General features: G+C 38.8%; 1 protein-coding gene across 1 annotated transcript in view; it reads left to right on the top strand.

Annotated features, from left to right (window-relative positions):
* Positions 1-10,708: 10,708 nt before the first annotated feature.
* The window catches only part of loxl4 (lysyl oxidase-like 4), a 45,366-nt gene continuing 37,247 nt past the window's right edge, over positions 10,709-18,827 (top strand). Inside the window, exons 1-3 of the mRNA XM_041788751.1 lie at positions 10,709-11,024; positions 13,924-14,222; positions 14,609-14,823. Coding sequence (XP_041644685.1) covers positions 10,709-11,024; positions 13,924-14,222; positions 14,609-14,823 — 830 coding nt within the window. The remainder of the gene's footprint in view (positions 11,025-13,923; positions 14,223-14,608; positions 14,824-18,827) is intronic.

Raw genomic sequence — 18,827 nt, 5'->3', positions numbered from 1 at the left:
TTTTGGCCAATTCTGATACAATGATTCATATCCAGACTCCCATCACTTTTTTCTGTTATGTTGCAGCCTGATGCTGCATCTGAAATAAATAAATAAATATACATATATATATAAATATATATATATATATATATATAATTAATCTACACTCAACACATGACAACAAAGTAAAAATTGGATTTTAGAAATGTTTGCAAATTTGTAAAAAATGAAAAACTGAAAGATCATATTGACATAAGTATTTAGACCCTTTGCAAAAACACTTGAAATTTTGTTCAGGTTCCTCCCATTTCTCTTGATCATTGCTGAGATGTCTTTACACTTTGATTGGAGTCCATCTGTGGTAAATTAAACTGACTGGACATGATTTGGAAAGGCACACACCTCTCTACTGTAGGCCTCACAGCTGACAATACGTATCAGTGCAGAAACCAAGCCATGAGGTCAATGGAACTGCCTGCAGAGCTTAGAGACGGGATTGTTGCGAGGCACAGATCTGGAAAGGCTACAAAAACATTCTGCTGCACTGAGGGTTCCCAAGAGCACAGTTGTCTCCATAATTTGCAAATGGAAGAAGCAATTGGAGGAGAAGGTTCTTAGAGAGGTGACCAAGAGTCTGATTGTCACTCCAGAGATCCTGCGTGGATCTGGGACAAAGTTCCAGAAGGACAACCATCGCTATAGCCCTCCACCAATCTTGACTTATGACAGAGTGGCAAGACAGAAACCTTTCCTTGGTGAAAGTCTGCTTGGTGCGTGCAAAAATTCCATGTGAAAGCCTAGTGGGCTTTCAGATTCTTTTGCACTGAGGAGTGGTTTCTGTCTTGTCACTCTGCCATAAGCCCAGATTGGTGGAGGACCATCTTTCTGGAACTTTTTCCTATCTCCATACAGGATGTCTGCAGCTCAGTCAGACTTGGTCACCTCTCTCACTAAGGCCCTTCTCCCCGTATTGCTCAGTTTGGCAGGGCGACCAGCTTTTGGAAGAGTCCTGGTTGTGCCAAACTTCTTTCATCAGGTACAATCAATCTAATTTACCAGAAACATTTTTTGCATAGAGTCTGAATACTAATGTCAATGTGATATTTCAGTTTCTTATTTTTAATACATTTGCGAAAGTTTCTTAAATCTGTTGTTACTTTGGGTAATAAGTGTAGATTTTTTTTAACTGTAGCACCAGGTTACAATACAATAAAACTGACTAAAGAGAAGAGGGAATACATACATGAATGCACCTTAAATGCAGTTTAGACCAAAAATTTCAATCCTTAAAACAGATTGAAAAGTTGAAGGATGAGGAAAGAAATGTCAGGCCTTAAAAAAACACTTCAAAGTTTGAGTACGTAAAATGAACAAAGAAAAAGATTTAGGTCTTGTGGTTTTGCCTAAAACTCCCGAAACGTATTCCTACAAATGGCCAACATTTACAGCAAATATGTTGGTTGTAAATATCATCAGGGATTTTTATACCTGCCCTTACTTTTAATTATTTTTTTCAGCTGATATCTGCCAATATAGATATCATGTCTATAATATTGCATTCCCAATCTTGCTATTCAGTCATTTATTTCATTCAGGGTATTGTACTGTGGACAATGCATCATAACTAATGTCTTCCACATAATCAAAGTATAATACTACCAGTAATGTCAAAAATGAGAAATACAATGTTTTATTAACAAATAATGTTATAAGAAGATTCTATTCTTGATCCATTTTTTTCTCCTTCCTCCAAGTTTCTACGACCCCCTGGGGGATAAAAGCCCCACTTGAAAACTACTGGTATATAAGAAAAAATAGGGAAAAAATGTCTCAAGATATGTAGTCTGTTATCCTGCATGCTTGGCTGTTCTTGCCATCCACTAGGCGGCAGTGTTGTACATGAATGATTTGCAACTCTATGACCCTGACTGAACCAGCCTATGCAGTGCTTAGACATTGATCTTTTATGATCCCCAGGACCTAAGACTTTCCCCTAAGTAATTCCTGATGCCAAAAACCCTGAAGAAGTAAATCAAAGTGGGCCAGACTGGTGAGGGGGAAATCTTGTGACTGTCATCACTTGCAGGAGACACTTGTGTGGCCAGCATGAAAGCTGCATCAGGGGGAATCTGTATCCGCCCAGACCAGCAGGGGATGAAGACACCACTAGCTGTGCTGGGACTGTGTGGGAAAATCAAGCATTTTGAGCAGAGATGGACTAAACCCTGATGCCAGCTGTGAATGCATGGACTCAATGCAAGTGTGAGGGTTCTGCAAAATAGAAGCAGAATTGCATGCTTAAAAGTATAAAGCTTGATTTATATAGTCACTATAATCTAGATATTTTTGCTAATGCTTCAGGAATCTTTTTTTTAAACTGCCAGTGTATGTCCAAGTGTTAAAGTTGAATCACCCTCTCACCATCTGTGTTGTTCAGATTCTGGTACCTGGATTAACAAACCCTGAAGACATCACTGGGTTTCACCAGTGTGGCAGTCAGAGGACCTAATCAATAGTCATTTATTCTTCAACAAAACCATAGCTTACACAGAGAAAAACATTTTTTGCGAGCAGCTAATCCTTACTATAATATTGGAAAAAGCCTGAGTGACATCAGCCATTTGATTACTGAAGGGGGCTTTTGAACCCCATATGCAACAGCCGCCATATTGAAATGCTGCCTAAAACTTCAGATCAAGCAGGAAAAGGACAACTCATAACCTTCTTAGAACCAGAAATTATTACAATACAACCTCTCATGTTATTCTTATATAAAACATAATAGATCTAAAATCTTACTGTTCCTCTATCACAGCTGCCTTTGTCACAGCTGTTTCTTTTCATTGAGTGTGACTCTGGCCGTAACCTGCCCTGCCAAAGACAGCTGTGATGAGTGCCATCCAAGAGTGACGCCAAAATTAAATTCATTCAGACCCTGCTAAAACCACTGAGGTTGCAATAGTAAACATCCGATCTGTATCTTATTTAAAACAACAAATAAAAGGCCCCATTATACCTTGCATTAACATCTGTTTTGGGCATTCAGATAGCAAGCAGTTATCCTTAATGCTGCTAGGCATGGATGCACCTCATTGTGAGGTGACAAGTTGATATCCAACCACTCAGACTGCTTATGGAGGTGGTCTTGGATAGCGCTTAGATTCGGCACATTGATTGTATTTTAGGGCCTGAGCCAGATTAAAACCCAACCTTTTTCCCCCTGAAAATAATATGGCTTTTATAATTTAATTTTAATCTACAATTCAAAATTGTTTCAATGACAGAGATCTGTTTCTAATGAGACCTTATTGAGCAAAACGTGGGAGCATATAATAGATTAGGCCTTTCTATTCTTTATGATAAACAATGTTTGGTCACCTGTCTTTCACAAACAAAAATGTTCTTCACCAAGTTGTGAATTGTGGGCAAGCAGGCTTATATGTGAACCACAACTCAACCTATCAGATCTTCACAGCTGCAGTGTAAGGCCAACTCTGTTCTCCATTACTGTCCTCAACCTTTAAACTCAGGAGTTTAAACTGTTCCTAAAGGGAGACACAAAACACTACACGAACAGTTTTGTACCTGCAGCTATAGTACTTCTCAACACTGGCACACAATAATGCACCTAACTTGAACGGAATAAGTATTTTAGAGTAAATGTCTTTAAAAGCACTGACTCAGTTTAAACATCAGCAATGTTTATTTTAACATGTTAATATTGGTTTTCAATGTATTTTGTCTGATTGTGCCTTGACTTGTGATTAGTGTTATTTGTTTTTTTTTTTTTTAAATCTCTGGAATGCTGAAAACCCTGTCCAAATTCCAACTTATATATATATATACCTTTTTAGGTTCCAATAAAGAACCTTAGACCTGGAAAAGATGGCCGCAGGCAGCACTGCTCTTCACTCATTACACTGTTAAGCATTTTTTCTTTAAACAGATGACAAACTGAAGTATTTGCTCCTTTTTCCTTGGTGCATAATTGCAGGTTGTGCTCCCTTTCTTTCACTTGTCCACTGCTGCACTATTTCTCTGTGTGCTTGAGGATTGGAATAAGCTGGCAGCCCCACTTTTTAACAGCTTTTCTCCATTTTTAAGTCATATACATATATTTTCAGAAAATGGTATTTATGAGTTTTTATAAATATACCGCTCGGAGTGTAGTTTTTCAAAGACTAATGAATTCAATACATGTGATCAGGACTGGGTACATTATAGCATAATTTGAGAGGAGTCTGGCTGTAGACCCTACATCTTTGACGGCCACTCTCACACACTGTACATCAAATCACAGGCTCTGTCAAAACGGAAGTACATGCTCAAACTTTCAAAAAGAAATTAGATTAAATTTCTTCTTAGAGTAAGGATAAGGGTTTAGTTAAGGGTTATTAATACCAAAAGTTAAAAATTAAAATACCTGACCTGCAAAACCTAAATATGAAATGTTTCATAAAACAGAGTCAACAGTCTGTTTACAGAAAAAAATCTCATCTTCCATGAAAACACTCTAACATAGCAAGCGTAGCTCACACAACTTCATTAGCTATGTAGGCAACATAGTTAATGAAGCTACGTAGCTAGTGTAGCTTAGCTCACATAATGGCTATGTAAGCTACATAGATATTATATCTATGTTATTTACATAGCTATGTTTATCTTTAGCTATGTTTGCGAAAGCTTACTTTGCTAAAGCTAATTTAGCGACATTGACTTGTGTAGCAACACAAATTACGTAGCTAGCATAGCCAAATTAGTTTAACTAAAGCTAAGGAAGACAAAGCAAGCCATCGCTTGTGTAACTACTTCTGAAATGGATAAATATAATTTAATCCCAAAATAGATTTTTTTCTCTGTTTTATTACCTCCGCCAAGGAGGTTATGTGATGGGCAGGGTTTGTTAGTTAGTTAGTTAGTTTGTTAGATTGTTAGCAACATAACTCAAAAAGTTATGGACGGATTTTGATGAAATTTTCCGGAAATGTCAGAAATGGCATGAGGAAGAACTGATTTGAATTTAGGAGTGATCCGGATCACTGTCTGGATCCAGGAATTTTTTAAAGGATTCTTTGCTATGGGGAGATAGGGCTAATGGTGGAGGTCTGCGCTCTCCGAGTGCTTTTCTAGTTTATGAAATGTTGTTTAGTCCGTAATGTTTACAATATAGTTATTTCATCAATGTCACTGTAAGACTGTGTTTATGAATAAAGTTCAATAAAAAAAACTTTAAAACATTGTACTTGTGAGAGATATGTACAGTCTAAAGCCAGACTTTCTTGCATAATTTGAGTGGTGGGATTGCACTGAGGGGAGTTGTTGTTCTTCTCAATTTACTGGTGGGGGACAATCATGTTGGGACAGTCTCAGGGGCTTGGAGAATATCTTACCTGTAGCCTGGGATGCCTTCATCCAGATTGGTTTTTAATTTTAGTCTTAGTCTTTTAATAACATGTCTTTTAGTTTTAGTCATGTTTTAGTCCATAAAAATTTCTCACATTTTAGTCTTTACTTTAAGTCCAAGCATTTATTCTCTTGCCTAAATCTGGTACCAAATCATGGTAATATGCTCTCTGCCAAACCAGGGGTCCCTGCTTTCTGCAGCTGTGAGGCAGGAGAGATTCAGATGCATTTTTTTTTGACAGATTTAACCACAGTAGAAAAATATCATGGATTTTAAATGTCTCAAGAAAGATGAATCTGTAGGAGCTAATGAAACACGAACTAGCAGATTTTTGGGGTTATAAAACACATTTTAACCTTGATTAAACTGTTTTAAGACAGAGTGATCCCAAGTTGAGGATGAAATAAAGATGTCCCAGAAGCTAAATCCACTAAAATGAACCTCTATGCGGCGCTACCTCTTGTTCAACATATCCTCCGCACTGTACGTGCCTACATGCTAGTAAAAGTAAAAGCATTATGAAAGCCTAGAGAGCAGCGGTGGGGGTGAGCATGAGGAGGTGCTGCCGTTTGAAAAGGCACTTGTTTATTGTTGGAGAGCATGTATTTATTTCATGCCTCCACAGATTGTGGGTAAGGGCAGAGCCAGCTCGGTCTGCGTAATTAGAGAGCTGAGGAGAGAGAGAGCAAGAGAGCTGCTGCACTCAAGATACTCTTACCCCATGAGCCCTCTGAGAGATCTGTAACACACTCTCACTAACCCACTGAGCTGTTCAGTATTGGCGCTCAAGCACCTGGACACCTGTGTCGTCTAGTTTGATAAAGTAATACGCCACAGTGCATTATGGGTAATGATGGAAGGATGTCACATAAAGAAATGTTAGCTCAATTTTTTAACCCTTTTTTCCTTTTCTTCTTTACGTCTCTCACTCCTCTCCTTGTCGTCCTTGGAGATCCCTCTGATTTGGCCTCACTAATACGGGGTCTGCTCTTCCTGCTCGGTTTTACCAGTCAGGGAGGGACCACCATCCTGCCACCCAGTCGCACCATCACTGGCACACACAAACTTCTCAATTACAGCTTCAAAGTGAACATTTGTGCACACAAATACACACACGTGTAACGTCTGATTTTTTTTTTTCTTTACCCGGCTGGAACTCTGCATACGAGTTAGTGTTTTTACGGTCGCGGTTGATGTTTCAGTTCCTACCTCCCCTGTCATGATTGTAATTTTTCATGTCTATGAATAAACCTGGCTGCCTGAAAAAGGTGCCTTCTGAGGTTTGCTTAAAAAAAAAACTGAAATAGAGTTTATCAACACAACACCCTGGGGCCAAAAATTTCCATGTTGCTAATTCTGTTCCAAACACCCCTGAAATGTTTCAAAAACATAAATAAACACGTTAAAACATGTCTAAAAGCGAAGGAGACAAGTCAGATCAGGACCGAGTACTGAAGTGACCCCATGCTGAATTTTACACTAGTTTTTTTCATTGACATCTGCGCTGTAAATTAAATCATCATGCTTTCCATACCATGATAACAGGTTAGACTATATAACCTTCTCCTGAGCAGGGGTGGTAAAGAATATTCTCATCACTTGCGTTCCCCAGAGCTACGGTGAGGCCAGGCCTTTTTTTAGAGCTGGTGGTTTGCGGCCATCTCAACAAGGAAATATCTACCCTGTGGTATAGGGAGCTTCTTTAAGACACTTGGAACTTGATGTTTGAAACTATTCCTGAACCAGAGTCCTTCCTGTTGGTTGAGTTTACGCACGTTCACACTGAAGTTGTGCAACGCTCTGAGCGTGAAGTTGTGTAAAGTGTCGTGAACCTATCAGTATGGAGAAGTGTTAAGAAGTCCAATCACAGGAAATCCCTTGAAAATGGGATAAAGGATAGAAAGGAAGTTGTGTAAATACTGCAATGTCATTTGTCTTTCGGAGACAACTGCACCTAAAACCCTTGTTATTTAATTTTAGTGTTTAGCTTTTAATCTGTGATTACCAGTCTTTTTTAACTAAACATCTCCTGTATTTACAACAAAGCTTGATTTACCTGACCAAATTCAAAGAGAAAAATAAAGACATATTCACTTTTCAACTGACGTAATTAAGTTTTATCAGATTAAGCCAGTAGATACTGTTTTGATTGATATCTTTATTTGGAATATGTAGAACGACAACTTAAAAATGAAGAAAATAAGAAAAGAAAAACTAGAATAACTTCCATCTGCAAAACATTTAAGCATCTCAGTTTACATGGGTAAAAAGAAGTAGGAAGAGGAATAAACTTATTTAATCCCATCCCTTTAATTTCTAGTTATTGTTTTTACCAGTAAAATCCTCACTGAAATCTTAAGATCTTCTCAATTTTACATTCAACTTTTGAAACAGTTGTCCTACATACTGTCTTTGATCTATCAAAGTGATAAATGGGAAGGAATGAAACACATAATCATAGGATTTTATTTCTAATTCTTGTCTTGTTTTAAATCTATTTGTTAAGAAATTCTGCAGGTAATGAATGTATTGAAACCTTTTTTGAAATAAAATATAATGAAAATAAAATTTGCATTCAACAAGTTATGTAGGCTAGTACAAAGCACAGCTGATGAAATTTTCAAACTTAAAAACAACTGTACAAGTGTAGAACAGTGTAGTGCAACTGTCTCACTATTTTGCTCTCTCACACTCACTGAAGTACTGTAATTTTCAAAGAGAGACAAAGAAAAACATCAGATGTCTAATCTGGAATTAAATTATGTTTAGACGTGTGTTAGAAGTAGTTACATGAATGGTGGCTCACTTTAGCTTCGTTAGATTTAGCTACAGCTAACATAGCTATGCTACCTTTGTAATTAATGTTACCATATAAGCCAATATAGCAGAGTAAGCTTAACCAACAAAGCTAACGTAGTGACATGGATAACTCATCTACATAGCTGCTTTGAGAGCTTAGCTTTAGCTACGTTATCTACGTAGCTCTGTTATCTATAACTAAGTTAGCTTTAGCAACATGAGCTTTAGCAAACAGCTACACAGAACACATATTTACGAATCTTGCATAGCTGCTTTGTGATCTTAGCTTTAGCTATGTTATCTATGTAGCTCTGTTATCTCTAACTAAGTTAGCTTTAGCAAACATAGCAAAAGGTAACATAGCTACGTAGATAGCATTTTTATGAAGCCTACGTAGTTGCTTTGTGATCTTAGTATCAGCTATATTATCCATGTAGCTCCACTATCTATAAGTTAGCTTAGGTAAACGTAGCTACAGCGTCATTAGCTACATAGGTAGCTTACGTCATGCATTGTGAGCTTAGCTTTAGATATGTAGGCTACTTATCTACATTATCTACAGAGCTACGTAAGTTATGTTTGCTGTGTTAGAATGTTTTCATGCACATCTTATAATCAGGTTTTGTAGGTCAGGCATTTAACTTCTAACTTTTGGTATCCTAACCATGACTTTAACCTTTACCCTAACCGGAAATTGAATCTGATTTTATTTAAGAGACGGTGTCTCAAATAAACGGTCTGTGAAAGTGGCTGTCAGAGAATAACAGTCTGCAGCCAGACTGTCTTGCAAAATTTAGACTAGTGTTAAAGATCTTCTTTAAATGTCTCAAAAATCTACCAGTAGATTGGGATTTACACGTTTGTGACACCTGCTTTAAATTACTGATCTACAACCAAGACGCCGACACACAAAGAGTATGTTTCAAAGAGAAAAAAGAAATTGGCATAATAATAATCTGCAAGCGAGGCAAGCAAATATTTCTTGTCTTGGAAAAAATGTGTCTGCTTATTTACATTGTGCATCATATTTTAGTATCTCATCTAGTAAAATTTGTTTGTACACCAGCAGATATTTTTGGTCTTATTAGAAGCAAAGCAGATCTTTGGCATTTTATATCTTGAAGTAAGATGCTAACCAGGAATTGTCAAGTGAAAGTGTAATAAGGTATTTTTGAATAGAAATTATACAGCTAAGATTTGAGTTTTTGTAGTGTAATAAACATGCTTTACATGCTAGCATGTGTCATAACTCAAGACTTCTATATGTGAGAAAGATACCCAGAGGGAGAGGGAGCACGTGCGGTAGGGAGGGAGGGAGGCAGGGATGTAGAGAGAAGGAGGGAATAAGGGAGGTTTGACTAAGGAGGGCATTTAGAACACACACTCCTTCACTCAGTCACTCTCACCTAACCAGTGACGTCCACCACTGCAAACATTTGCTGCCTGCCAGGTGAGTGAACTTTCACCTAACCTCATAATTTCATCTGTTTTCTATGGAAGGGATGTTTTATTTAACCTAAGCTATTCTTGTTAAATTACATTTATAATCTAACTGCATGCAAGTACTTGGGTAACAGGTGTTACCAGGGTTGAGATGCTCTCTGTCATTTGGGGATTTGCTCTTTTGAGATAAATTTACAGGAGTTGAGCTGCTAAATATATAAGTTAACAAGGAATATTTTCTTTTATTTGAGTTCTTGTGAAGAAACTGGCAGACAATAAAAAAGTTTTACACAAGACATGCCACATTTTCTCACCATGATTCACTCAGGCTGGTCTTCAAAGTCTATTTGCTTGTCGCTGGTTTGCTCCTTTATAATTTCATCATCACATCATCACATGGATTTAGTGTGTTTGGTCTCGGTGTTGTCCTGTGGCCTGCAGTGGTTGTCTCGTCTCCTGCGCGTTTACCCGGCTGTGTCACTTTAACCTCCAGCCTCGTGCAGCCGTCTGGTTAGTTAGCCTTGGGGAATGTTAATTCACGTGAATTGCAATACAAAAGTGTGCTTGTGTATCTCTAATTATATGCCTGTGTTTGACATGACTATTCATTTTTATGTGTTTTGGCTCCCATTGCATCACTGCAAGATTGATGCTGCATCACTGCACATCATCAAACCAAATGAAGCACTATAAAACATTTTTGTCTGTCTTATTGCGAGCTATGCAAGCAATGCTAATTGCCTCGGCATTGTTAATTGTAGTAACAGAGAGGTGCATGCCGGCGGGCTTGAGATGAGTACCTGGACCTTTTTGTCCAGAGGATGTCACCGTTGGTCTGTTTATTAACCAGGCTGCTCTGGCTCCCTTGTGTTGTAGGAATACAATATTCAGTGTTAAAACACAGCAGTTCAAGTACCAATGTGGACCTGAAAGTTCTGGTAGAAGTTTGTCATAAAAGCCAAATTAGCATGTCGTTTTTAATGACCGCTAAATGAGAAAAGCTAAATCAATCTAACAAAACTTTTACTGAGTCATAAGTTGTTTCTGCCTTTACCTGCAGGCCCCCTCCTCTCTGTCAAGATGACCCGCACCTTCTGCTTGAGCTCCCTCCTCTTCCTCCTGCTGCTCTCCCTCGCCGCCCCCGCTCGCGCTGAACCTCGGCGGACCACGTCCGCTCAACACAGGACGCCTCGCGCACCAGCCGCCAAGGTGCGTTTGGCGAGTAACTACGCACGTGAACCACACGAAGGGCGCGTGGAGGTGCTGCACAACAACACCTGGGGGACCGTCTGTGATGATGAAGTGGATATCAAACTTGCTAACGTGGTGTGCCGAGAGCTGGGCTTCCAGGGTGGTTTAACGTGGGCACACAGCGCCAAGTATGGAGAGGGACAGGGTGAGAGCACTTCCGGTATCATATTACAATGAGTGATATTGGGTTGTCAGAAATTGTACCTAAAATTGTAATGTTGAAATTGTCTTTTAGACAGATTTACAAGGTGTTAATGATTGCACAAACTGTGACAAGCCTTGATATTTTGACAGCAGTAAACCCACATGAAATAAAGAAGAAATAACTTAATATTTATATTTGAGGGCTGCATTCAGTTTAGCTTTCCTAGCTTTTCACCGCTAGCTTACTTTTGACGAGTCTTACTTGATAGGAATCCCACCAACCTTTCTTGCTTTCAAATTGTATCACATTTAAAAGTCCCATTAAAGCAACAGAGTCAATTATGAGGTATAAAATATCTTTCTCTTATTGGCAAGATGCAACGTTTGATTCTCCAAATTCTCCAAAAAACTACCATTCTTGTCACTATGTGTTGGCCATACAGAGTTGACACCATAATCGTGTTGGGAATTTAGTAGACAGTAATTACATTTACTCAAATTACTGTAATTGAGTAGTTTTTGAGTTCATTTTAAAATCAGTACTTTAACTTCTACTCAAGACAAGAAAGTTTTAACCAGAGTACCTGTACATTTTCTTGAGTACAATAGCCTACTCTTGTAGCGCTGTTGACTCACAGCAAGAAGGTTCCTGGGTCACTCCTTTCTGTGCGGAGTTTGTATATGTTCTCCCCGGGTACTCCGGCCCCCTCCAACCACCAAAGACATGCTTGTTAGGTAGAATCTGGACTCTTCATTAGCTGTAGGTGTGAACTTGAGTGTGCCTCTTACAATACAATACAATACAGTAACTTTATTTATCCCCGAAGGGAAATTCGTTATATGTTACATGCTATATGTTACTTCTTGCTCTGTCTCTATATGTCAGCCCTGCAATTGACTGGCAACCAGTCCAGAGAGCACCCCGCCTCTTACCCAATGACAGCTTGGATAGGCTCCAGCCCCCAATGGAAAAGTGGTATAGGAAATAGATGGATAGATGGATGGACAATGCTCTTGTACATTTACACCTCTGTTGACTATACAGTAGCACATAGAGAGAATGATTCCAAATCACATCCCAAAACAGTTGTCACAGCAAAATCTGGAGTGTGGATATCGAAGATTTAAAAAGTTTCAGAGTTGATTTTAACCCCTTAAAGCCTGTTGTATCATATTTGATACATACTTTTATGATACCTCTATCTAATCAATATGGTCATAAATTACTGAAAGAAAACTTCTGAATACAATCTGAAACATGATAAAAATGCCCTCAAGTGGATTATCAGTTACCAAAAACACCTAATGCATTAAATCAGATACAAAATATATATACATGTTAAATTTTATGGAAATTTTGATTTTTTTGGATTTCAGTAGAAAGTGAAATAAACATTTTGGTTCCAAAAAATTATAATTTTCTGGCTATAATTTGTATTTTTAGGCTTTAAGGGGTTAACCTGTTCTGAGTGAAATGTTCTTCAAGGTTAGAGATAGACAGTGTCAACCAGTTTTAGTTTGACTCTGTAAGGAGTCAGTGAAAATAAGCTTCGCCTACTGCCATCTCAAATCTGGGGAGATGTGTTGGCAGAGTTACCCATCATGCCCTTGGGCAGTGTTTAGTCTTGTTTAGGTGCTGCCTGTTTTACAGTGCCGGGGTTCTTGTGGTCATTTTTTGATGGATTGTTGTTGTTTTTGATGTGAGACACATTTGCACCATGAATGAAGATATCCACTGAGTTAGAGTTATCGCCTGTGATTTTAGGTGTCCTTAGAGATCATAGTGCATATTCCTCATCAGTATGCATTGCCTTGCTATGACGTTGACTCTTTACTTTGTTCTTGCCAGAGAAGACCCACCATACCACAGATTTTCAGGAGATACTGCTCTGTCAAACTGTAAAAAATCTCTTTTAAAATGTTGAATGTAACTCTATATGAGTTTAATTAACACTGTTAATTTTGCTGTGTATTGTACTTAACTACAGAGGTGTTACTTAACTGGAACAATCTAGTTGTAGATTGATTCTCTTGTTTTCTTGCCAACATGAAAAAACATTTTACTGTACAACTCCTTAGTAGCTACTCAGTACTCAGTACTTACAGTAAACTTTACTTACCTACTTAAATACACTACGTTTTTACTTTTACTTGGGTAAATTTATAGACTAGTACTTTTACTTTAAGTTAAGTAAATTTTAACAAGAATAACTGTAATTTTACTTGAGTGCAATAGTCATGTATTTCTTCCACCTCTGTAAATAGCCTACACTGCTGAAATAATGTTGGACTGTCGTGTTCCATTCAGTAAATATTCAAAAAGTTGAAATATGTCAGCATTGTAACAGCAAAGCTTTCCACCCTGTGTGTGGCATGAGAGCAAAACAGCTGATTTGAGAATATGGTGGATTGTGTGCCTCCCTAACAACTAGCCAAGCCTACGACTTCATGAAGTCTGCCAATTAAGACATCCAAAATAACTAACATCATAAAGTGATAAAGATATCTTGTTGTGGGCTTGGAGACTGGCAGGCTTGTAGAGCAAATATATGGGGCAAAAGAGGGCATTTGTTTAAGAATAATGACAGCATTGGTTTGCCAGAGTTGTGCAACACTTGCAGTGGTTTATGGACATTCTTTACTGCTGCTTTTAAATCCAAATTAAAGAGAAGGTTGAGTGGAGTCAAGGAGTAGGATCTATAGTGCCCTGCCTTGTAAAATACTATGTATCTACAGCTTAACACACCGCTTAGGTGCAGCCTTAAATCAGAGTATTTGTAAAAGTCCAGTGTTAGGTGTTTAGGAACTGATTTGGGCCCTGCTGTAGATGCATTGCCCAGCTTGTCTATTGAATATCACAGTGAATATCACAATAACTGAATCATTCATCTTTTCATAAGGCCCAATATGGATGGATAATGTACGCTGTGATGGCTCAGAGAAGTCCCTGAAGGACTGCAAACACAATGGCTGGGGGGTGAATGACTGTAAACACTCTGAAGACTTGGGGGTGGTGTGCACCCCTGAGCGCAGGCTGGATGAGACCGCTAGCAGAGGGTACACTGCCATCACCAGATCCAATTACAGCCCCGCACCTCAGTGGCAAGGCCACGTAACCACCCGCAGGCATCCAGGATATGGCTATTATGGCAACGGACATCAACATGAAATACCCAGATACCAAAGACATCACTACCAGGTAAAGTCAACAAAGCTTTAAAGATATAATTATAACAAGTCATAAGCTTTTGGGAGTGATAGAGGAAGCAGTGTAATGTCTGTGTACCGATACTTTGTTAACATATATGGCCAATTTGTTTAATGTGCAGGAGTTGTCCTAAATTTTTGGTAATTAGAATCAAGAATGACCAAGTATTAGGTGTCCAGGACTTGTATTTTGGTTTCTGTGGTATCTAAACTGGTATCAGTATTGCTTGGTTTTACTCAGACAGAATCACACTTTAAAAATCCACTTCTGATAACCCTACTGTACCTCCCTACAGCAGTATATTACTCCTGATATATTTATAAATTCATCCTTGGAAAAACATATAACACCAGTTTTTATGCGTATCATCCTCTAAGGGTCGAGGCAAGGTGCAAATCGAGGAGGTCCGCCTTCGTCCAATCCTCATGGCTACCAAGAAGAAGAGCCTGATCACAGAGGGTGTGGTGGAAGTGAAGCATGCTGGGAGATGGAGGCAAGTTTGTGACTTGGGTTGGAGTCTCAACAGCAGCCGGGTCGTGTGTGGGATGCTTGGTTTCCCAGAGGCTGCTCAGCATAACGTCAAAACATACAAGTGAGTATGAATCTCTCCTGCTGCACAGTTCACCTCTATGAAGTTACTAAATTACAAAACACCAGACTTTTGACTGAGGTTCATAAGGGCGGCATGTTACGCCATTCATCCAGTTGTTAAGTGAATAGAAACACATCCAGAGAACAACAACAACAACAACTGCAGTGACATGCTGTTTAAAAACACTTTGAGTAAAGGTGTTTTTGGCCTTATCTTCCTTCTCCAGCCACTTCTCCTGTGTCCCTCTTTACTCCCACTCCTTTCTTCAGCCTCACAATGATGATAAAGAGATCCCTGTCCCCTCTCTACTGCCCTTTCTCTACAGCCCTCTCTAGTCAAATCACCTCTGTTCACCTCATTACCTCTCTCTCACTCTCCCTCCCTGTCTCTCCCTGATGCTATCTTCCGCCTGCAGCTCTCAGACAAACAGCCCCACTTTAACTTTTAGATTCCCATGCTGTGGTGTAATATCACTGCTGATTGTGCTTTAACTCTCCCATCGATATAGTATGTGAAGGAAGCTATTGCAGAGTGGGTATGAGGGTCTCTGAGGGGCGACCCATCTTAGTGTCAGGACAGTCTCTGCAGGCCTGAGTTAGCCATGCATCTCTCCACCTGTGTGCACAAATGCTGCCAGTGTGTCTTTGTTGGATGGATAGTGTTAATTTTTCTGTTTGTAGTGGTCCCCAAAAACACAAACAATACTTACATCATTGACTTCACAGAGAAATATAATATAAATGTATTTTGAAAAGTAGGCCAGTCTTTTTCGTAAGATAAGTATTATTGTGGGAGATATGCACATAAAGCTCCTGTGAGGAACTTTCAGTTGGTGCAAATTTTGACATCAACAGACAGATAAAATGACCTGTAGTCTCAGTGACAAGGCAGAATGTGTTTTGGATGAACAGAAACCTTTCCAGGGATGATACTAGGATGAAGGGATTCATGCACACATATTTTGAGCTGTGTGCTCATGTACATGTAAAATCTTTTGTGAGAAAATTGCAGTGTGAATGTGATGCTAAATACAACGCCAGCTCTCCATAGTTGTAAATGGTTGTTTTAGATGCTGTCTTCTAAAGATCACCTTCGTCCAGTTGAATTGAAAAACAACTAAAATATTCCAAATGTAGTAGCTTTTGTATGATTATATAAGCAAACTATCATATCCTTCATTGTGAACCCCTTTAATTTAAAAAAAAAAATATATATATATATATATATTTTTTTTTAATTTAACATTTATTTAACCAGGTTAGTCCCATTGAGATCAAAGATCCCCTTTTCAAGGGAGACGTGGCCAAAAATGGCAGCAATACAGTTTCAAAATCAAACACGCTCTAGCGAACACAGTTCATAATAAACAAGAGGTACAGTAATAATGAATACATAATCAAAAACAGTGGCATACGGAAAATTTGGTTTCAAGAGTTTTCACTAAAGATTTAAAAACATTCAGAGACAGAAGGTTCTGCAATTTAAATTCAATCTGCAGATTGTTTCATGCAAAGGGAGCAGAAAACCTAAAAGCCTTTTTTCCCAGCTCAGTTCAGACTTTGGGAACAACAAACCTCACAAAGTCAAATGAGGCGTTATGCAATCCATCCTTCAAGATCAACAGAGAGGAAAGGTACTCTGGATTTTTGCCTCAGATGGCTTTATAAATGAAAACGTGCCAATGTCCAAGACAACATGTGCTTAAGGAAGTCCAGTTGACTTTAGAATATAAAACACAATGATGAGTGAGAAATCCACGGTTTGTGGTAATCTCAGAGCTCCATGATGCACACTGTCCAACATGCAGACTCAAAGCAGAAGCGTTCATGTACAAGACATCACCATAGTCAAGAACAGGTAAAAAGGTAGACTCAACAAGTCTCTTTTTGACCATAAAAGAGAAACAGGACTTCTTTCTGTAGTAAGAACCAAGTAAAACCTTCAGCTTTTTAGCAACATACTGAATGTGCTCCTTAAAAGACAAGTTTTCATCGAGCAAAAACCCTAGATATTTAAAGGAAGAAACCAACTCAGTTTCTTGACTGTCCTTTGTAACAATTTTTTTTTCCCAGCCAATTTTCTTTTAGCTGCTCTTGAGGATGTAAAGAACATGAGTTTAGTTTTATCTGCATTGAGATAAATGCATTTTTTGATGAAAAAAGCATACATGCTTTTTGAAATAAACAAAGCATAGATATTAAATATTACCTATTAAGCTGTAAAAATAACAAACAAAAAACAGAAGGCATGACCTGCACTTTGCTCATTTTGAACAAAGCAAGGGCTGGTGTAATTTTCCTGTATTTAGTCTTCATGCTAAACCTGAGATCAGACTACATCTTTTTGTCTGTTTCAATGGTCTCTGCATCTCTTTACGCAATCACAGAACAGTAAATTTGTGTTGTGACTTGACCAACAGACATGACAGACTATACGGACTCATGATGATGTTGGAAAGAAGAGGAGGTAAGGCTAGACAACACTCAGATAGAAGACTGTAAACAAACATTACTTCACTTTGCTTGTTTGTCCAAACATGAAGATGAATGTTGCACTAACTTGTTGCTTATGCTGATGGCAGCTACTCACCAGGTTGCTATTTCTTGCCAAGGTTTCTCTGTCTTCAGTCTGACTAATTAGTCTCTCAAGGACACGTCATAAAGGCAGAAATGCTTGACAAACTTCTCTGTCTCATTGTTCCATCTCCTTGCACAAACATTATTCTTCTTTGTTTCACCATTTAGTTTAACATTTTGCATATTTAGAGCGCTCCGTGCGTTCAATGTTCAATTTCACTGAGATGGTGGAAGATATTGTAGAAGGCAAGAAAGAAAAATCAAACATGCTAGACCTTCTGTCAGGAGGTTGGGAAGTGTCCAAGATGTGGCCTTGACTGTTGTTCTCTCTGATCTACCACACAAGTTGAATATTGTATTATTGTATTAGGCCATAACCATGCTTACACTAGCAAAAACCACACCATCTATAGGATGCGATTTGTCAGTTGCTTATTGATGATTTTTGAATGATTCTTTTGAGCAGTGACGTTTGCTGGCAATGGTTTGGGGAATCTTAGGGAATCCGCCGTGGCTCCCTGGGATGGAGAGGTTTGAATTTATAGAAATGCAGGAAGAGGCGTGGTTGAGGTGTGTCCTAGTCCTGAAACTTTGCGATATAGCATCCATAAAAAATGTTGTCTGGCCTCAGCTTAATCTAAGCTAATTAGTTGCTGGTTCAGTAACTGCGTTCAAGTGACAGGTGATAGACTTGTGTCTTTACAGTCAACGAGTACTGCAAGGAAATCAGAAATACTTTTTAATCCCTTAATAGGTTGCCCTGACACACCACATGGATTTGTCTCACACATCCATCTGGAAAACTTCTCATACATAGCGTTTGGGAAAGGGCAGAGCCCTTGAAAAAAATCTAGGAGGGTGATTGGAATTAACGTTCTTTCTGTCACATATTTATGGGCCAATCAGAGCAACAAAACACGTGACGTAGCCGCTACCGAAAGGTAAATCCATAGAGAAATCCATGACGCGAGCCATGGCAACTGTAGACATGTCAGTACACGACTTTTGTCGTTTTTTTTTTTTTTTAAGAAAACAACTCACTGCTGTTCTTTGTCCTTCTTTTAACGAAGAAATGTCAAGTTCTGATAAAACACGCTTTAGCAGCATCCACGAGATTGTCTTCCGCCATATCTGCACTGGCCTCTTGTTGCTGCTTGCTTACGTCACGACTCTGCCACGCCCAAAAGTACTGCCACTCATCGCTGATTGGTCCTGTCACTTTCTAACCGGGCCCAAAGGGTTCAGACGGGAGCTTTGCAAGATGGATTCACCAGTGAGAAACACTGAAACAGGCGTATCCATCTGCTTTGCAAGGTTACTAATGGGTAACCTTGGACTTGACAATAGTTCCCACACAGAGTGTAAGCATAAAGATATAGATACCAGAACCATTATATAAGACACAAAGAATACAACACAAATGTCAAA

This window comes from Cheilinus undulatus, linkage group 6 (assembly GCF_018320785.1).
Source record: "Cheilinus undulatus linkage group 6, ASM1832078v1, whole genome shotgun sequence".
Taxonomy (NCBI): Eukaryota; Metazoa; Chordata; class Actinopteri; order Labriformes; family Labridae; genus Cheilinus; species Cheilinus undulatus.
This window is presented reverse-complemented; position numbering and strand designations above follow the sequence as displayed.